At 35.6% G+C, this 19,794-nt stretch overlaps 3 protein-coding genes across 4 annotated transcripts; all 3 read left to right on the top strand.

Annotated features, from left to right (window-relative positions):
• Nucleotides 1-1,505: 1,505 nt before the first annotated feature.
• On the top strand, nt 1,506-6,635 carry LOC130739035 (hexokinase-1-like). Of its 2 annotated transcripts, XM_057591249.1 has the most exons (9): nt 1,507-1,899; nt 2,382-2,532; nt 2,617-2,799; nt 3,318-3,392; nt 3,580-3,735; nt 3,863-3,961; nt 4,107-4,237; nt 5,511-5,592; nt 5,831-6,635. In XM_057591249.1, the coding sequence occupies exons 1-9, from the start codon at nt 1,718-1,720 to the stop codon at nt 6,176-6,178; spliced, it is 1,407 nt and encodes a 468-aa protein (XP_057447232.1). In that variant the 5' UTR covers nt 1,507-1,717; the 3' UTR covers nt 6,179-6,635. The 2 variants fall into 2 exon arrangements, with proteins under 2 accessions (XP_057447233.1, XP_057447232.1); XM_057591250.1 differs by lacking the exon at nt 3,318-3,392 and having other exon boundaries at nt 1,506-1,899.
• Nucleotides 6,636-8,307: 1,672 nt separating this feature from the next.
• On the top strand, nt 8,308-9,138 carry LOC130736919 (putative protein FAR1-RELATED SEQUENCE 10). Its single transcript, XM_057588692.1, has 2 exons — nt 8,308-8,367; nt 8,449-9,138. The coding sequence occupies exons 1-2, from the start codon at nt 8,308-8,310 to the stop codon at nt 9,136-9,138; spliced, it is 750 nt and encodes a 249-aa protein (XP_057444675.1).
• A 5,877-nt stretch (nt 9,139-15,015) lies between these two features.
• Nucleotides 15,016-19,706, top strand: LOC130739034 (hexokinase-1-like). The gene is made up of 9 exons (XM_057591248.1): nt 15,016-15,458; nt 16,026-16,176; nt 16,269-16,451; nt 16,807-16,881; nt 17,051-17,206; nt 17,335-17,433; nt 17,502-17,632; nt 18,720-18,801; nt 19,011-19,706. The coding sequence occupies exons 1-9, from the start codon at nt 15,181-15,183 to the stop codon at nt 19,356-19,358; spliced, it is 1,503 nt and encodes a 500-aa protein (XP_057447231.1). The 5' UTR covers nt 15,016-15,180; the 3' UTR covers nt 19,359-19,706.
• The last annotated feature ends 88 nt before the right edge of the window (nt 19,707-19,794 follow it).

Genomic DNA, 19,794 nt, shown 5'->3' with positions numbered 1-19,794 from the left:
ACATTCGTTTTGGTTTTGGTAATTAAATAAGATAAGACAATTTTTCGGGTACAAAGTAAGATTTAACCTTTCACTTTGAGAAAGCAATGGGTCATTTGACTGATAATAATGAACTTGAGGTTCTGAATGTATGTGAATGGGATCATGATCCCACTCAGTGCAAACTTCATATGATACTGTCATGTTAAAATTTTGTGTCTCATTCTCTTTGCATAAATATCAATTATGTTGAACGATTTTAATACTTGTGAAGAGAAAGATCAAGACAATGTTTCACTTGCACTTGACATTCGGACATGATCCTATTTAGTTTTGAGTGGCATTTCTTATATTACTGAAAAAACCTACCAAATGGAATTTCAGCCCAATGTGATTATTTCATGGAAAAAACTTGCATTAAGTTTCTTATATCTTTTTTGTCAATTTCTTCATTCAAACAATGACAAGTATACTTTATTTCTATAAATAAATGACATTTATCAAAACTTAACTGTTAAATTTTAAAAAATAGACACAATGTCAAGATTGGAGAACTTAATTGAATTGATATAAGAAAGTTTTATCCTTATTTCATTCTCAAAGTTTTATCCTTATTTCATTCTCCACTACTATTTTTTTTTGGTTACAGGAGGAAAAGACTCCACTACTATTTAGTTTTGTTAGAAGCGAAACTCCACTATTAATTTTTCATTTGGGCTAAGCTCCGAAGTGTAGTCCAATCTGATGCCAATGTTTATGGACCTTGAAATCCATAAACATTCTGGTTGAATCCCAATCAGCTCCACCAAAATAATGAACAGATTGCACATACACAAGTCAATAATCAGCTTTCTTTTTACTTTAGTGAGTGATTCTCGCTTGGTGATTCAGACTCCATAAAAATCCTCATCATGTTCTACAAATCCTTTGATGCGGAACTAAGTATATATAGTCCAGTTTGATTGCACATATAATAATTAGTAACATCATAGCAAGCTGTTATGTATTTATAAAGAGAGATATAAACACAATATTTTAGTTGAGGTTTTCATGTGACAAGATTAAACTTCAGCCTTGCTGGCCCAATGTAATTATTTCATTCTCCACTAGTGTTTACTTTTGTTGGAGTCCTGAAACTCCACTGCAAATTTTTCAATTGGGCTCAGCTCTCAGTTGTAGTTCAATCTGATGCCAATGTTTATGGACCTTGAAATCCATGGACTAATGTGGGATAAAGGCTTTTTGCATTTGCCCAATATGAAGACAAAAACCAATTGGAAAAGAAATCATAAGCTCTTATTAAATATGGGAAAACATGATAGATTAATCCATTTTAATAACAAAACCACAACTATATTTTTGTCTTTCACAAATGTCCGTTTGAAAAACAATTGTATGTTCATTCAAACAATTTTTTCTCTAAATAAACGAGTGTTTTCATCTTTACGATGGTCTAGTTTACTTACCGCTAAATCAACACCGGTATATTAACAGCAACACCTTTGTTGTTGCAATTGTCAAGTTCAAAGCTCAAGTATTAGAAAAGAAATGCTTTCATCAAAAGGTTGAAGTCATCATCACAAGGTTCGTTATCAAATAAAGCTGGCTGGTCAACTACAAGTGACTTCTGAAGTTAAAATCGACTTTTTGGCTTTCCTCCTTCTCCTCTGCACCAAAAATTCGTGCCTTTCTTCGTTTGTTTCAGCGAGTGATCACTGACTCAGTTCCTGCGTGGGCGATGGGGAAGTGGGGTCTAGCGGAGGCTATGGTGAAGGAGTTTCAGGAACAGTGTAAGACCCCAATAGAGAAGCTGAGGCAGATTGCTGATGCCATGGAGGTTGAGATGCATGCAGGTCTTGCCTCTGAAGATGGTAGCAACCTCAAGATGTTGATATCCTATGTTGACAATCTCCCATCTGGGTTCCTCTCTTTGCTCCTTAACTTGCTTACTTAACTTCCAATATCAAGTATCTTTCTGTGTGTGTTTTCTGATTTGGATGTTTGGTCAATCACCATCTTTTCCTTTAAACACTTGATGATATGCTTTGATGTTTTTCTTTTACTCTGCATAATTGGTCCTGTTGTTTTTGTTTTAATAGCTTTGTGAGTTTTCTAGTTGACTTTTCTGATTATCTTTATTGCTGATTGGATGGTTATATGTGGCTAAAGCATCCATTATTCCACTTAATTTGTAGTGTTTCTGTCCCACTAGATGATAACAGCTCAATATCATTTTGGTTGTTCATGTTATGGACTCTAAAGATAACATCTTGATTGAAGAGTTAATTGTAACTCTATAATTTAATTGATAAGAAAATAAGTAACTTTATGTAATCATTTAAACTTGTAATTCTGTAAGGTTTCCTATGGTTCATTGTTTTACTTAGTTGCATTGTTTATAGAGATGAGAAAGGGCTCTTTTATGCATTGGACCTTGGTGGCACAAACTTCCGCGCCCTTCGTGTGCAATTAGGTGGAAAAGAAAAAGGTGTTGTTAGCCTACAATCTGAAGTGGTTTCAATTCCTCCTCATTTAATGACAGGTTCTTCACATGTAAGTCTGTCATGAGAAATTTATTAAAGCACTGAGCCTGCCTAGTGCTACACTCTTTGAAAGATGTTAATTATGTCATTACAGGAGTTATTTGATTTTATAGCAACATCTCTTGCAAAGTTTGTTAGTTCCGAACCTGACGAGTTTCATCCTCAACTTGGCAGACAAAGAGAACTGGGTTTTACCTTCTCATTTCCAGTGAGGCAAACATCTATTGCATCTGGGACTCTAATAAAGTGGACTAAGGGTTTCAATATTGAGAATATGGTAATTCCTGACACCTTGATTATGTTATATTCAGTGTTATGAACTATCCATCATGGCGCCTCCTTGGCGGATTTTTGGCTCTCCACCATGGCCGATATGCCACCATAATCTACCATAATCTGCCATCTGCCATCATTATTTGTCAAAGGGTTTTTTGCTCTCCTCCAGAGTCCGCCATCCGCTTTTAACAACAGTGGTTATATTCAATTTTACTTGCATCACCATTCTTTCCTGTTGTCATTTGTATTGATCATGATTCTTGTGTATAATTCAGATACATACATGAGTATTCTGTCTCTTTCAGCGCATATACTACCTTGTTTCTTTTGTTGTTCTTTTTTGTGAGTCCATAAATTATTGTGTACCTTTAGAGGTTCAAAGGTATATTACATGAACTATTCTTAGAAAGCAAACTCTATTCTACAGGTTTACTAGTTTTCTATTCATTTTTCAGCTACCCTTTAACTGGACATATTCTGAAGGTTACTCCTTAATGGATTCTGTTCGGTTGTTTGTAGGTTGGAGAAGATGTAGTAGGTGAACTAACCAAGGCCATGGAAAAAATTGGCCTGAATATGCGTGTTTCAGCTCTAGTTAGTCCCACTTTCCTGTCTTTAAGTTTCTTTTCTTCTTCCCCTTAAAACCATGCTTTGAGAATGATTTCAATTTTGTATCCGACAGAAAATCTGGATGAATGAGTTAATGTTTCAATTTTTTAAAATTTATTGGTTGCTTAATAACTAGACTGGAATTAAAACCTAACTAGATGATATGATGTAGGTTAATGATACTGTTGGAACGGTAGCTAGAGGCAGATTCAGCAATCCGGATGTCATCGCTGCAGTGATTCTTGGTACTGGAACAAATGCAGCATATATCGAGCGTGCAAATGCAATTCCAAAATGGCACGGTCCTCCACCAAAATCAGGAGAGATGGTAAGTTGGTTATGAATATATGTCACACTTATTTTCTTATGTGATAGAACTTTATTGACTATGATCCCAAGAGGCAGCTAATGAATAGAGGTGCTTCAAAGCTAGCTGATTACTTATCAATTTATAGGTTATAAACATGGAGTGGGGTAATTTCCGCTCCTCTTATATTCCTCTAACAGAATATGATCAAGTTCTAGATGCAGAAAGCTTAAACCCTGGACAACAGGTAATGCTTTTATTTCATTGATTTAAATGACTAATGTGCATCTATAACATTCGTCCACTATTATTTGCAGACCTGGAGAACATTCACTTTCTTTGGTTTAAATTACTAATGTTCATTCACTACACTTTTCTACTATTACTTGTAGATTTTTGAGAAGATAATATCTGGTATGTATTTGGGGGACATTGTTAGGAGAGTATTATTGAAGTTGGCTGAAGAAGCTGAATTTTTTGGAGATTCAGTTCCTCCCAAGTTGAGAATTCCTTTCGTACTTAGGTATGCTAATTTATTCCACCAAACATTCACCGATTTTCTTGGAATTTTTAGGAGTGTTTATTTACTATGTTGCCTTCTTTTGGAATTTTTGGTATATCTACCTGGCTAACAATGATTCAGAAACTTTAGGCTGCTTATAATTGCTTTAATTATTAACTTAAACAAGCTAAGATCCATTCTTTGTTCATCCTTCTTCGCATGCGCCCTCAAAGTATCATTTATTTAGTTTATAAGAGTGTTGAATCCCCCTTATTTTCTTTTCCATCTCATTTCTCAAGATTGCATGACGTAAGAATAATTGTTGTTATTAATTGGTAGGTACCCCATTGACACATTTGTTCAGCATTGTTTTCTTTTGTTTTGAAAGTTCTTATCAGCTGTAGAATGTTGTGGACTTGTGGTACCAAATTGGGTTATCGTTGCCTGTCAGGGCCTAGTTGTTTAGCTGGTAAGAAAAGTGGAGACTAGAGAAAGAGTGGAAATGGAGGTGATGGATTTTATGGTTTTTAAATGCCGGGTTGATAATATATTCTTGGAGGCTATAATGCTTAAAAAAATGTAGGTTAAACTTATATTTTTATGTTTGAAATATTTACATCATACGAAATTCGGATGAACAATATTGTGAAGACTGAAGCGTGGATTGAGAATGGCTGTCTCTCCTTTTCTCCTTTTTTTGTATGAGAGTTAGTACTAGATGAATAGATCTGAGTTAATGGTCCAAACCCACAAGATCTAAGGTCTCAAGTTTGCGAGAATCAAAACTGAAGAGTGTATTAAGTTCAAAGTGTACACAAATTATTCAAGATCTATTGGAGTATGTACAACAGTCAATGTTAGCGTTTCTCCGAAAATTTTATGGATTTGCTAGATCCCTCGCTCTGGATTGATACAATGCCTTTGTACCCGCCCCACAGAGGTCATATGTATCTGGCCTTATAGGCCCGCTTTGAAACAATTTTCTTAATATCTACTCTCTAACCAAGCAAGCATACAAGCAGTTTTCAGTTTTCACTCATTTTCTTAGTGTCCGCATTCTTATTCTTTAGGATCGATAAGTAGGCTAAGAACTTATTAGGATTTGGTTTTAATTTTGGTGGGGGTGACTAGAGGATAGAGGACAAACTCGTCATCGTCCTATTTAGTATTTATACCATATTAATATTGCCCTAGTTTGAGGGACACTTCTGCATCGTAAGCCATATTCTCATTCATTTTTTACCATTTATTTTCCTTGTATTGGAGTTTTCACATCTTTTTTTATGGGATGTAGGACATATAACATGCTTGCTATGCATCATGATACATCATCAGATCTTGAGGTGGTTGGAAACAAATTGAGTGATGTATTAGAGGTATAGATGCTTTTCCCATCATGTTGAATACAAATATGCTCATTTTCTCACAATTATATCATCTTGTTAACTATTTATGATTGGATTGTATACGGAAGGTAGAAAACTTCAATGAAGCTATTGTTTGTGATCTTTCACTGTAAAATAAATTCATGCATATCAAGGATAAATGAAATTTGGTAATTCTCCTCCGCATAAGAAAATGGTTCAGTTTTCTCATTTCTTTAATTTATGTCAGATCCATGGCACATCCCTAAAAATGAGGAAGATTGTTGTGGAACTCTGTGATATTGTTGCTAATCGGGGGGCTCGCCTTGCTGCTTCTGGTATTTTAGGCATTCTGAAGAAAATAGGACGAGACACTAAAAAGGTTGGTGAGAAACAAAAATCAGTGATATCATTGGATGGAGGAGTGTTTGTACAATACACTAAATTCAGAACATGCTTGGAGAGTACCCTAAAGGAGTTGTTGCGAGATGAGGTAGCTGAGACAATCGCCATTGAGCATTCTGATAATGGTTCTGGAATTGGAGCAGCGCTCCTAGCTGCTTCTCATTCCCATTATTTAGGAATGGAGGAGTCGTGAAGATGTGGCTAATGCCAAGGTAAACAAGTGAAATACTAGTTTCAATTTTTTGTATACCTAATAAATCAACGGATTAAGGCAACAAAGTCTTCTAAGGTAAACAAGTGTAATACTAGTTTCAATATTTTGTATACCTATGAGATCAACATATTGAAGCAACAAAGCCTTAGTTGCCTGTACAGAGCTTCTAACTGAAGTGCGGATCAAGTCATTGTGTTCTTGCCTCAGCTTTGCTGCTTATTGGTTAATTGTGTTGGGAAGTCTCACATTGACTAGAGGACCCTTAAGCTAGCTTTACCCAAATAGTATCAGGGTCTATCCAACATTTGTTTGTTAGGGGCATTATTTAGGTTACATTTTGTCTCTCCCACGTTAAGGAATAATGATGAGATGTAAACTTTTGTTGAATGGGAGGTAAACTTTGATTTTCTAATAAGATTAAATATGTTTGACTTTATTGCACTTTTGGTCACTCATTCGTCGCGATTCTACGATTTGGGTCCCTGATGTTTAAAATTAGTGATTTTGGTCATAGAAATTTTTGTCATGTGAACGAACCCCAATGTTTAAAATGAGTGATTTTGACAAATGAAAATTGGTTCATTCTGTTTGAGGAACGTCTAGAATGTAACGGAGAAAGCATGCGTGGCTCTCATTAGTTGACGTGAATGCCAACACGGGTGCCACATAGATGCCATTGAATTATTTAGGAAAATGTGATTAACTAGTGGGATTAATTTAAAGATCAAGCATGAAACATGTGAGAAGTTTCACTAGCCACTCCCAAACCCTAAATCAATCACGAAGTAGAGAGGGGGAGAAACATCGAAGGCTATTGAGAAATGGTGTTCCCTAACCCCTTTCATCGTGACTTTTCACCTTCTCACCCTCGACCTCTATGCATCACATGCAGCGAAGGCCGTTCCGTAGGAGGAGGAAGGCACGCCCAACCCCTTTTATCGTGATTTTCCACCTTCTCACCCTCTACCTTTATCCATTACATCATACGAAGGTCGTTCCATGGGAAGAGGAAGCAAGCTTAAGTCTATGAGCACTATGAGTGATGGGATTGTGCAAAGGAGAAGGTTTTGCTATTGTGCTCTACTTGTGAGGTGGTGGATGAAGACCATATCGGCTGGTTCGATCGGGAACTAGGATTTTGGTCAATTCAGTCTAATTATATAAACGGTCTGACAAAGAACTTGTGAGAACTTTTCTAAAATCGGCAAGAACTAGTTAAAAATCGTATCGGTATGAACTAGTTAAGCTATTTCATGTTCTTTTTTTCTCTATGGTTCCATGTATAGAGACAATCTTACAATGTGCACCTATGTTCTGAAAATTGAATGTTAAAAATTTAAAAATTCTTTACCTATTGAAGTTAAAGATCTTGTGTGTACCTTTCAATATATATATATATAGGGAGCATATCAAGTGAGAGGAGTGGTTTATAATGAGAGATGAGAGGAATAATTAATAACCCTTGGATCAAAATAAAGGTTTCAGATTAATTCTCACTTTTAAGTTCTCACGTGACCACCTCTCTCTTCAATTCATTCTTTTCGCACATACGCATACCATCGTTCGTTCTCTCCCCAGAAACACGACTCGTGAGTTCACTTCATCTTCTCCGCCGCCGGGCAGAATTACACGACCCGTCACTGCCTTCTTCTCCGACGATTTCACTTCATTCTCTCGCCGTCGGGCAACGTCTCCTTCCGTCCTCGGCCACGACGACACTTCTGCCCACTCCACCCCCGCAGCGTTTCAGAGGACCAAGGCTCTATTTCGCTCCACCGTCCTTTCGAGTGATGATCAAATTTTATTCCCAGGTTTCCCCCTTTCGATTTTTTAACATCTTCCACTGAACTTCATTGCTTCGCATTGCAAAATCTGAGTAAAAGGGTATTAAGTTACATTAATGCTTCCAAAATTGACTGTTTCTTGGCTGAAAATGTTCCCACTGTATGCATTTTATATATTTCAATTGACTCTTATCTTTGTAATGCATCCTACGTATATGCCCTTTTTGAATAATCTCATCCCACTTGTTCTGAATTAGTTATTATTTTCTCAATTTTAATTGGTAAGTACAATGAGCTAATTAGGCGACATTGCTATATACAGGAATGAGTAGAATTGTATCACCATTAAGGATGGATTCTGCCCTCAACAACTCAATTGAAGAGGTACAAAGCTCTCTACACTATGTTACTATATTCAGTTTTGTGTAATTAAGTTCTTTTTTCTTGTATGGTAATGTTTTTTAGGAAAACGAATGGGTGCCAACTTGTGCTGAAGAATTAAAGCCGAAGGTTGGACAACAATTCAATACATTAGAAGAAGGTGAAGAGTTTTACAAAAGGTATGCACATAATGCTGGATTTAGTGTTCGTTGCTCATCTGAAACTAAAGACAAAACTGGCGTGAAGCGTTGGAAGTATTTTGTTTGCTCAAAAGAAGGTTACCTACCAAATAGGACAGAAAGTGTGGTGCAAAGTGAATCCACAGTTAAGCTTAAGGCTAGAAGAAGGAGTCTAACAAGAGAAGGATGCTATGCAAGAGCTGTTTTCAAACTGGTAGAGGAAGGTAAATATGAACTTAATAAATTTCATGAAAGTCATACACATGCACTTGCTTCACTTATGAAGAGACAATTTTTACGATCAGCAAGAAAAGTGAATCCTGTGCACAAGAGTTTATTGCGTGCATATAATAGAGCAAATATTGGACCTTCGAAAACTTACCACTTGTTGAAAGAGCAATTTGGGGGTTATCAAAATGTTGGATGCACACAAAGAGATCTTCAAAATTACTCAAGAGATTTAAAGACTTTAATTAAAGATTCTGATGCTCATGTATTTATTGACAACTTTAGAAGGAAGCAAGAATTAAATCCATCCTTCTACTGTGGCTCTACGGGTTCCACCACCTCCATCTTCGACCACCTAAAGCTTTAGGGTTTTCAGATTGAATTGAACTGAAGTGAACACGAAAACCGCGTTTGCCTTTGCTTCCAACAACTAGAAGAAACTCGAATAAACACAGAACCAACCCATATTCGTCAGCAATAGAGGGAAAGGGAAGAACAGACTTGAATCTGATGCAGGATTGGAAGACGGGGAGGGAGAGGGAGATAACGAACGATGGTGTGCGTATGTGCGAAAAGAATGAATTGAAGAGAGAGGTGGTCACGTGAGAACTTAAAAGTGAGAATTAATCTGAACCCTTTATTTTGATCCAAGGGTTATTAATTATTCATCTCATCTCTCATTTTAAATCACTCCTCTCACCTGATATGCTCCCTATATATATATATATATCAATGGTTCGACTATTAGACCTTGAATCGGTATTTTAACCGGTTCAATGAACGATCCGATTATGAAAATATTGCTTTTATTTTTATTTTTTGAAAGAAATAAAAGCATAAAGATTTGTGTCAAATCTTTTAAATGAAAATTTGATTTTTAATATTCAATTAACCTGTGTTTTTTTTAAAACATATTTTGACATGTGTACACTTGTTTTTTCATATATTTTTTGGCTTAAGTATATTAGAGGTCCTTGTAATATTGGTGTCTTTTGGTTTAAACTCTTGTAAAAACTTTTCTTTGGAAAAAACCCTTAAAGACATAATAATATGATGGTTTTAGTCCATGCCGTTAACTTCCGTTAAAAAAATATGAGTTAGCAGACGGAGCTGACATGGAACCACAAGGTGCTGACGTGGAAAAATGGGGGATTCGAACCCCGAACCTAGAGCATAATGAGCAACATCCTTATCACTAGGCTACATCGTCAATAAATGTGCAAAATTTAATAAATAACTCATTTAAACTGAAGTTAATCGAAAATTTTTAAAAAATCTCAAGCATGATTTGAGCACAAAACAAAGAGGTTCATGGGGGAAGCTCTGCCTCTAACCACTAAGCTAGTGCTTAATAACTTTAGCGAAAAACTGAATATATATTTAAAAATAAAGTGATAATGCTAAATAAATCTGATGTGGTAGTTCTAAAAATTCCATTTTAGGCTCTTAAACAATGTACAAATTTAAAACAAAATAAAATATAAAATGTAAAGAAAAAATAAATTTACAAAACTTGAAAATGTAAAAAAAGTTAAATCTTGCAAATTTATTAGAGTTTATATATTGACTTTTTTAAGTACTCATGAGTATATAGATTGAAAGAACAAAATAATAGTTTTTTTTATGATTTAAGTGGGGTTAAATTCTCGTTCCTTTTGTTTTTTTACATAATATAATATATACTGTTGTGCGCATGCATAACAAAATGAGCCAGTGGCTCAATGATATGAACTTTGTGTATGATCCTCCATGTATGGTGTTTGAATCACGATTATGGAGTTTTTAAATTTTTTTGCGAGTTCAAATGAGACATATATTACATTTTGCCCATTGTGCTACAAGTTTGGAGTTGCAATCCTCATTTAACGGAAGTTAACGTCAGAGACTAAAACCACCCTATTATTATGCCTTTAAGGGCTTTTTCCTAAGAATTTTTTTTTATAAGGGCCTAAACCAAAAGACACTAATATTACAGGGACCTCCAACATATTTAAACCTTTATTGCAAATGGGCTTAAATACTCCAAAGGTCCCTATAATTGTAAAGGGAATCAATCCTGGTCCCTAAATTTTTTTTGCATCAAATGTAGTCCTTAAATTTATTTTTTTAATCCAATTGGCTCCAAAGTGTGTTTGAGCATGATGTGGCATGAATTTTGTCCAATCTGTATTTCCAGGTGGATTACTTTTTTTATTTTTAATGCATATGTGTAAATGATTTAAAAAAATTAAAATTAAACCCAAATTAAAACCCTAATTTGTCATCTCTTTTCATCACACACGACCGACCTCCTTCTTGTCTTCCCTTTTCTGGTGCAGTACCCACACCACCATACCACCATGCTACTTCTTCCTCTCCCCAACGTGACAACCACCACTCAAGCATATTCCTTCTTCTCCCCCTGTCTTCGGCAAGAACGAAACAGAGCCACCACCGGCCACACCACCATCGTAGCCTCCTCTGTTCCGACGAGCTTCATCCACAAGCCCCATGGACGAAGGAGCAGAGAAGTACGACGAGAGAAAGCGACGAGAATTAGAGACTGAACCACCACGACGACGTCAATTTCTCTCATATTTTCCGGCGAGATGGTTGAGCCAAAGGTGAAACCAACATCACGACTAGACTCCCCTTGAAGCCAGCTTCAAAACCCCTAAATCAATTTGATGATCGGCCGCCGTCAACTCCGGCGCCGCCACTGCCGTCTTCTCCGGCGAGTGGGTTTTGGAGGCGTCAGTTTCAAGTTCCTCTTCGTTCTCTTGTTCAGTTTCTCGGCTTTGCTTTCTGGAATCTCCTGGGTTCTTCTTAAATTCTGGGTTGCAGCAGGATGCCAAAGATGGACAAGGTTTGTTTAAAGGCTTCCTTTATTCTATTTATGAATGGACCATGAATCCGGTGGCTTGAAATCTATTGCTTCCTAATCCTATGATTGGCTGCTGAAAATTCCTGTTAGAGGAGATATAGTGTGAAGGTTGTTGGGCTCGTGAAGGATACAGGAGTTGCCTAAGATGGGTTTTTATTTTGAGCTTTTGCTAATCTGTTTCTGTGAGGGAGTACTTGCTTTTTTTCTCTGGATTTTTCTGATTCTTGTTTTGTTTTGAGGATTGAAGAATGATGAAGATGAAGATTATGTATTTAATTTTGATGAGAGGTTCATTTAGGTTTTAATTAGGCTTAAAGCCACGTGGAAATGCTTAGTGGCAAAAAAAAAATTGACACATAAGCAATAGACACACTTTGGAGCCAATTGGATTAAAAAAAAAAATTTTGGGGACTACATTTGATGCAAAAAAATTTTAAGGACCAGGATTGATTCCCTTTACAATTATAGGGACTTTTAGAGTATTTAAGCCTTGCAAATGTGTATATTTTTCACTTCCATTTTTTAAGTAGCCAGTAATAATGATGACATCCCACACATGCATATCTTATATCATGCAAATTTTTTCCTCTTTCTTATGGGATATTACATCACAGAAAATTGGGGCAGGTTTACACACACCTTTACAGAACATTTTCCATAGTTTTTTAGGGAAGTTGGGCGCGCGCACACTGAAATACAAAAGTCAGCATCAACTTCTTCCTTTTCAACCTTGTTGGCCTCCAACTTGGAGCCTTGAAATGAGCAAACCCTTTCATGGATTTGGTATCAAAATTCCAAGCTGACTCATTCAATGGTGGCCACCACCTGCTGCTCAATACTCACCTTATCTGCTTTTATTTTAGATTCTCCTTTAAGTTCAAACACAATGGATTGGCAAACATGCTACAAAACACAGAATTTGTCCAAAAAAAAAGAGAGGCAAATATGGTGTGAAGTTATATATGTACAGAAAGTCAGAAATGATGATGGAATTGATTTTTATACACCATTTATATTATTTACTCACACAACCTGATCCTTTTTGAATTGAAAATAATATTAGAGTGGATTAATATAAAAAAGAAATACGTATAAAAGTAACCTCAGAGAATGATAATGCCTTACAAAAAAAATAGAGAGAATGATAAGGCCATCCATTTTAACGAAAGCCCAAAACAAATTGTGGACCATTTGACACGTGATAATCACGTGATATCGTTTGATCAGGGACGTAATGTGGCAGAAGCTGATGGTATTTTGGCATCAACTTAAGTACTATCAATGAAAACAATGAATGTTAATAGTTAATACACACACCTGACCATTTTCAAGAGAGGATATATTTTATCAGAATTAGGGGAAATATATAAGAATAATATAATTCACACTTTTCATTTTGACTCTTATATTATCCCAAAAGCTTAACAGTGTGTTTGTTTCGTATGATTTTCAGTGGAAAGAAAAACAACCGGATGTAAAATGACATTACAGGAATATTGAGGCCAACAATGATATGTTCACACCTCATTTTTTATACATATCATTTTCGCTCATTTTTATTTTCATCTTTCTTATTTTATCATCTATCACATCTCACACTTTTCATCTTTTGTTATTTCTCTCATCCTTCCATCTCTTTCCACCCCGAAGAAGGGTGTGAAAGCAACATTATTAATATTGGGACCTAATGTGTTTGGCACAAGCATGGAAAGGAAATTGGCATGTAAGTTGTACTGGAGTAGCTATCATTTTTCTTCGCAATATTGGCGTGAAAATGAGAATTTGGATCCTCTCTTGTAGTGACGGATCCAGAAACTTATTGTTGTGGGGACAATATTCACATATAAATTTGTAACATAAAATAAGTAACATATTACTATTAGAAATTTGAAAATACATCATTGTATGAATGCATTTTCTACTCTCGGGGGGCATTTTCTATGTGTAGGCAACATAATACTTATTATCTTGAAACTCTACTATACCATTTGTATATTTTTGTCAAAATCATGTGGGGCATTTGACCCCATGAGTATTAACCTGCATCCGTCCCTGCTCTCTTGCACAACTCCTTGTCTTATTCACGCTTCAAGCTCAAGCGAACTATTGTGAGAGGATATGTTAAAATATAGAATAAAATTAAACCATGTGACATTTCATGTGGAAATAAAATTTAATTATATATGGTATGGATACAACCATGTTATGTTAGCGTTCTCATATCAATTATCATTCTTATCAAAGCGAGGACCCAAAATAAAAATTAAATTTGCTTGCAAATACTTAAACTAATATGATATTTAACCCTTTAAAATAATTGAATTGGTTTGTTAATTCAAGTGGTAACTGAAAACAATAAGTGAATTAGTTTAACTTAGGTTGAATTATTAGATTCATTGGATTGAACTGAACAATCATTCAATCAACAATGAACCTTACATAGTTAAATCTACCAAAGACACATCTAGCTAGTTGTATAATATTATTGATCACTAATCACTATCCAACCTAACACGAATTCTGTACTTGCTTTTCTTTTCTTGGTCACATCACTATTTCCAAGAAAATGGTTAAATATGTGTAGTTTTTCCTACAAAGAAATAACTCAATAAGTCGAATTAATCCCCTTCCCGCTAAAATTCCAATATAAAATAGTTTTTACAATTTTAGTTGTTGTCCAATGACGTTATTTACACTATTTATGAATAATTACTTTTTTGTTTTTTTTCTGAATTAGTCAATATATATGAATAAATGTGTCAGATATTCAAACACAATAATTTTTTATAGTTTTTTTACAAGTGGAAAATTAACGTGCAAGAACACTACACTTGAACATCCAAACAGATAAACTCAATAACAAACAAGGTAAAAAATTGATGTTATTTTTTTTTATATTGAAAAGATAAAGTGCATGCTCCTCACCCAACTTACATAATCATAACTTTTACCACTTATACTATCAGTCGAGACGCCGATGCTATTTATAAACAGTTAAACAATTAAAGTTCATCAGATTAATGTGTTTTAAATAAATTTAAATTTAAAAATATTTAAAATAAAAATGAATAGATATTATTTGATACACGTGTGAAACTCTTTAGATTTGTTTTTTTTATATCGGAAATATAAATTGCACAATTCAGAAATTGATCACGGGACCTCCTCTATCCCGACTCACATGTTTCCTAAGTCTTACCACTTAAATTATCATTTGAAAACACACGAACTCTTTACATTTGTGAATACAAATCAAATCCAATTTTTGATGCACTAATGTTGACTATTTCATACTTTCAATTTTTATTTTTTTGACTATTTTCTATTTTTTTAATATTTCTTCCGTATCAGTGGTTTCTTTCTTTAACATTTTTTGAGAATGACGCATGAATAAGAACATGAATCTTGGGAGTTTCCGAATCCAAGAGAGGTTTCCGATTAACATTCACCTCGACCCACTTCAGCTTTTCCTCCACTGAGCCAAAAGTTCCTGTCTTTTTTCAAGCTTTTCGTTGTTTCACCGAGTGACTGACTCAGTAGTGAGTGATGGGGAAGGTTGCTGTTGGAGCTGCAGTGGTGTGCGCCGCCGCCGTGTGTGCAGCTGCTGCTGCTGCCGCAGTGGTGCACCACCGAAAGAAGAGCTCAGGGAAGTGGGGTCCGGTGGAGGCTATGGTGAAGGAGTTTGAGGAACAGTGTAGTAGCCCAATTGGGAAGCTGAGGAAGATTGCTGATGCTATGGAGGTTGAGATGCATGCTGGTCTTGCATCTGAAGGTGGTAGCAAGCTCAAGATGTTGATCTCCTATGTTGACAATCTCCCATCTGGGTTCCTCTCTTTGCTCCTTAACTTGCTTACTTAACTTCCAATATCACTATCACTCTATCTGTCTTTGTTTTGTGATTGGATGGTTGTTCAGTCACCATCTTCTAAAAAGTCCATAATTTTCTATCAAACACTTGATGATAAGACTTTTATGTTTTTCTTGTACCCTGCAAAATTGGTCCTTTTTTTTTAAAGTGCTTTGTGAATTTCCTAGCTGACTTTTCTGATTATCTTCATTGCTGGCTGGATAACCATATGTTTTTTTGTTTGTTTGGGGTTTTCCTCACCTTCCAAAAATTCTTTGTGGATCAGTTGTTGTGATAATAACATCCTCTTTTTAGTGTTTCAGTTTCACTAGATGATAAAAATTCACTCCTGAATCATTTTATGTTATGTTCTGAAGACTCTAAGTCCAAAGACAAGATTGTGAAAGAATTTTTTGGAATATTAAGTGAATCTTAGTAATTTAATTGATAAGAAATCAATAAATTAGTATGCTGTCCTTTGAACTAGTAGTTCTTAAGGTTTCTTATGGTTATTTTTTTGTTTGTTTTGTTGCATTATTTATAGGGATGAGAAAGGATTCTTTTATGCATTGGACCTTGGTGGCACCAACTTCCGTGTCCTTCGTGTGCAGTTAGGTGGAAAAGAGAAAGGCGTTGTTAGCCTACACTCTGAAGAGGTTTCAATTCCTCCTCATTTGATGACTGGTTCTTCACATGTAAGTCGTCCTGTGAAATCTATCAAAGCATTGAGGATTGAGCTTGCTTAGGGCCTACTGCACTCTGAAAGATGTTTATTATGTCATTACAGGAGTTATTTGATTTTATAGCAACATCTCTTGCCAAGTTTATTAGTTCTGAACCTGAAGAGTTCCATCCTCCCCCTGGCAAACAAAGAGAATTGGGTTTTACCTTCTCGTTTCCAGTTAGGCAAACATCTATTGCATCTGGGACTCTAATAAAGTGGACTAAGGGTTTCAGAATTGAGGATGTGGTAACTATTGATACCTTGATTCTGTTGTATTATATCTCATTTGCATTACCATTCTTTCCTGTTGTCATTTGTGTTGATCATGATTCTGGTGTGTAATTCAGATTCATTCATGAGTATTCTGTCTCAGTCAGGGCATACACTACCATATTCCTTTTGTTGTTGCTTTAAGTTTTGTGAGTCAAGAACTTACTATGCTAACCTTTAGTGGTTCGCGTGTGTATTGTATGAACTCTTTTCAAAGAGGGAACTCTCTTCTACAGGTCTACTAGTTTTCAATTCATTATTTAGCTACCCATTAATTGAACATGGTATTCTGATGGTTACTCCTCTTTGAATTCTGTTTGGTTGTTTGTAGGTCGGAGAAGATGTGGTGGGTGAGCTAACCAAGGCCATGAAAAAAACTGGCCTGGATATGCGTGTTGCAGCTCTAGTCAGTCCCACCTTCCTTTCCTTTTTTTCTTCCCCTTAAAGCCATGCTTTGAGAATGTAATTTTGTATCTGACAGAAAATTTGGATGAATGAGTTAATGTTTCATTTTTTTTATTTCTTGCTTAATTAATTAATCTGGAACTGAATCCTAACTAGATGATGTCCTATAGATTAATGATGCTGTTGGAACCTTAGCTAGAGGTAGATTCAGCAATCAGGATGTCATTGCTGGAGTGATTCTTGGTACTGGAACAAATGCAGCATACGTCGAGCGTGCAAATGCAATTCCAAAATTGCAGGGTTCTCTACCTAAATCAGGAGACATGGTAATTTGGTTATGAATATTTATGACATTTATTTTCTTGTGTGATAGAACTGTGATAACCATGATCCTTCGAGGCAGGTAATGATTAATTTTCCGTCAAAGCAAGCTGATTTCTTATCAATTTTGTAGGTTATAAACATGGAGTGGGGTAATTTCTGTTCGTCATATCTTCCCCTAACAGAATATGACCGAGCTCTAGATGCAGAGAGCTTAAACCCCGGAGAACAGGTAAGTTATCTTTCATTAGTTTAAATGACTGATGTGCATCTATAATATTCATCCACTATTATTTGCAGATTTTCGAGAAGATGATTTCTGGTATGTATTTGGGGGACATTGTAAGGAGAGTATTATTCAGGATGGCCGAAGAAGCTGACTTCTTTGGAGATACAGTTCCTCGCAAGTTGAGAATTCCTTTCATACTTAGGTATGATAACGTTCACTAATTTTAGTCGATTGTACTTGTTTAATTGCTATCTGACCTTCTTTTGGAACTTTTGGTATATCTACCTTGCCAACAATGACTCGGAAATGCTAGCCTGCTTATAATTGCTCCAATTATTAAGTTAAGCAAGCTAGGATGCATGCTCTTTGTTAGATATCTTGTAAAGAAGTGGGATATATTTTATTTATGGATATTAGGTAACCTAATCGTGTAATTGGGGAAGTGATCATGTAAGTAGGGAAATAGGATATTTCTATGATAGGTTGTATTTTTTGTGCCTGTAATATATATAATGACCCCCGTTGTGTAGTTTAGACAGACGAATTAAATCTTATATTGTCTCTCAGTTTCTCCTAATTTTACACTCTGCTGATCATTCTTTGCATGTGCCATCATAGTATCATCAATTTACTTTATAAGAATTTTTAATCCCCTTTCTCTGACTCATTTCTCAGGATTGCTTGACGTAAGAATTATTGGTGTTTGTAATTGGTCGTTACACACCATTGACACATTTGTTCAGCATTCTTTTCTTTCATTACAAGACTTGTTATCAGCATAAGAACTCTACAATATCCAATTGAGTTATCAGACATTGCCTTTGTCAGAGCGTAGTTGGTGGTAGTAAAGAAAAGTGGATATTAGAGAAAGAAGGAAAATGGATTTTATGGTTTTCAAATGCCGGGTATAAAAGATGTCGGAAATGATATGCTCCAACAATTTTTCATCTCCCTCGTTTGTTATAGGTGAAAGCTAAAGAATGACAATGTAATCCTTAGATAAATACGGGTGAACCGTAAGAATATATGTTTAGACTTGAATTATTTAGTTCATTCAAAATTCGGATGAAAAATATTGTGACGTCTGGATAAGAATGGTTATCTCCCCTGATTCTTTTCTTAATATCTATTTTCTTACCAAGCAAGCATAGAACCTATTTCACCCATATCAGTGTTGCCTTGCTTTTGAGTTGTACATATCTGCATTAATATTTTTTGGTACAAGTACATATCTGTATTATAAGCCAGACTCTCATTAATTTTTTATATCTTTTCAATGGGATGTATAGGACGCCTGACATATCTGCTATGCATCATGATACATCGTCAGATTTGAAGGTGGTTGGCAATAAATTGAAGGATGTATTAGAGGTATGCATGTTATTTACTATGTTGAATACAATTATGATAGTTGACTCTCACAATTATATCATCTTCTTAATTGTTTTTTATTGAATTATAATATACAGAAGCCAGGTAGTTTTAGTGAAGCTGTCGATTGTGATATTTGGTCTTGAAATAAATTCATACAGATTTAGGACAAATGACATGATTTGTCTCATTTCGTTTCTTTTTGTCAGATTGATAATACATCCCTAAAAATGAGGAAGATTGTAGTGAAACTCTGTGATATTATTGCTATCCGTGCTGCCCGCGTTGCTGCTGCTGGTAATTTTAGCATTCTCAAGAAAATAGGACGAGACACAGTAAATGCTGGTAAGAAACAAAAAACAGTGATATCATTGGATGGAGGATTGTTTGAGCACTACAATAAATTCCGGACATGCTTGGAGAGCACAATAAAGGAGTTATTGGGAGATGACGGAGCTGAGACAATTGGCATTGAGCATTCTAATGATGGCTCTGGAATTGGAGCAGCCCTCCTAGCTGCTTCTCACTCCCAGTATTTAGCAATGGAGGATTCTTGAAGATGTGGGTGATGCTGAGGTAAACAAGTGTAATACTAGTTTCAAATTTTTGTACACCTAATAGATCAACAGATAGATGCAGCAAAGCCTGAGTTTCCGGCCTTATAGAGCTTTTGACTAGAGCGCGGACCAGGTCATTGTGTTCTGGCTGGAACCTTGTTGCTTCTTGGCTAATGCTGGGGGCATCATTAGGTTATAGTGTTTGTCTCACTCTCCCACGTTAAGGAAGAATAAAGAGGAGATGTATCATGTAAGCTTTTGAGTAGTCATGCTTTTGCCAATGTAATATGTTCCAAACTATAATAAATCAAATAAGACAAAATTGAAAGATTTTAAGTGAGTTATCAATGAAGAGTTAACTTTCTTTATTATGATATGCATACCTTATATATGTCTGAACTCATCAGAGCTGATAATTTCAGGAGTGATCGCCACT

Source organism: Lotus japonicus, chromosome 2, assembly GCF_012489685.1.
Source record: "Lotus japonicus ecotype B-129 chromosome 2, LjGifu_v1.2".
NCBI classification, from domain to species: Eukaryota; Viridiplantae; Streptophyta; class Magnoliopsida; order Fabales; family Fabaceae; genus Lotus; species Lotus japonicus.
The sequence above is the reverse complement of the archived record's forward strand: the minus strand, read 5'-3'. Positions and strand labels throughout refer to the sequence as shown.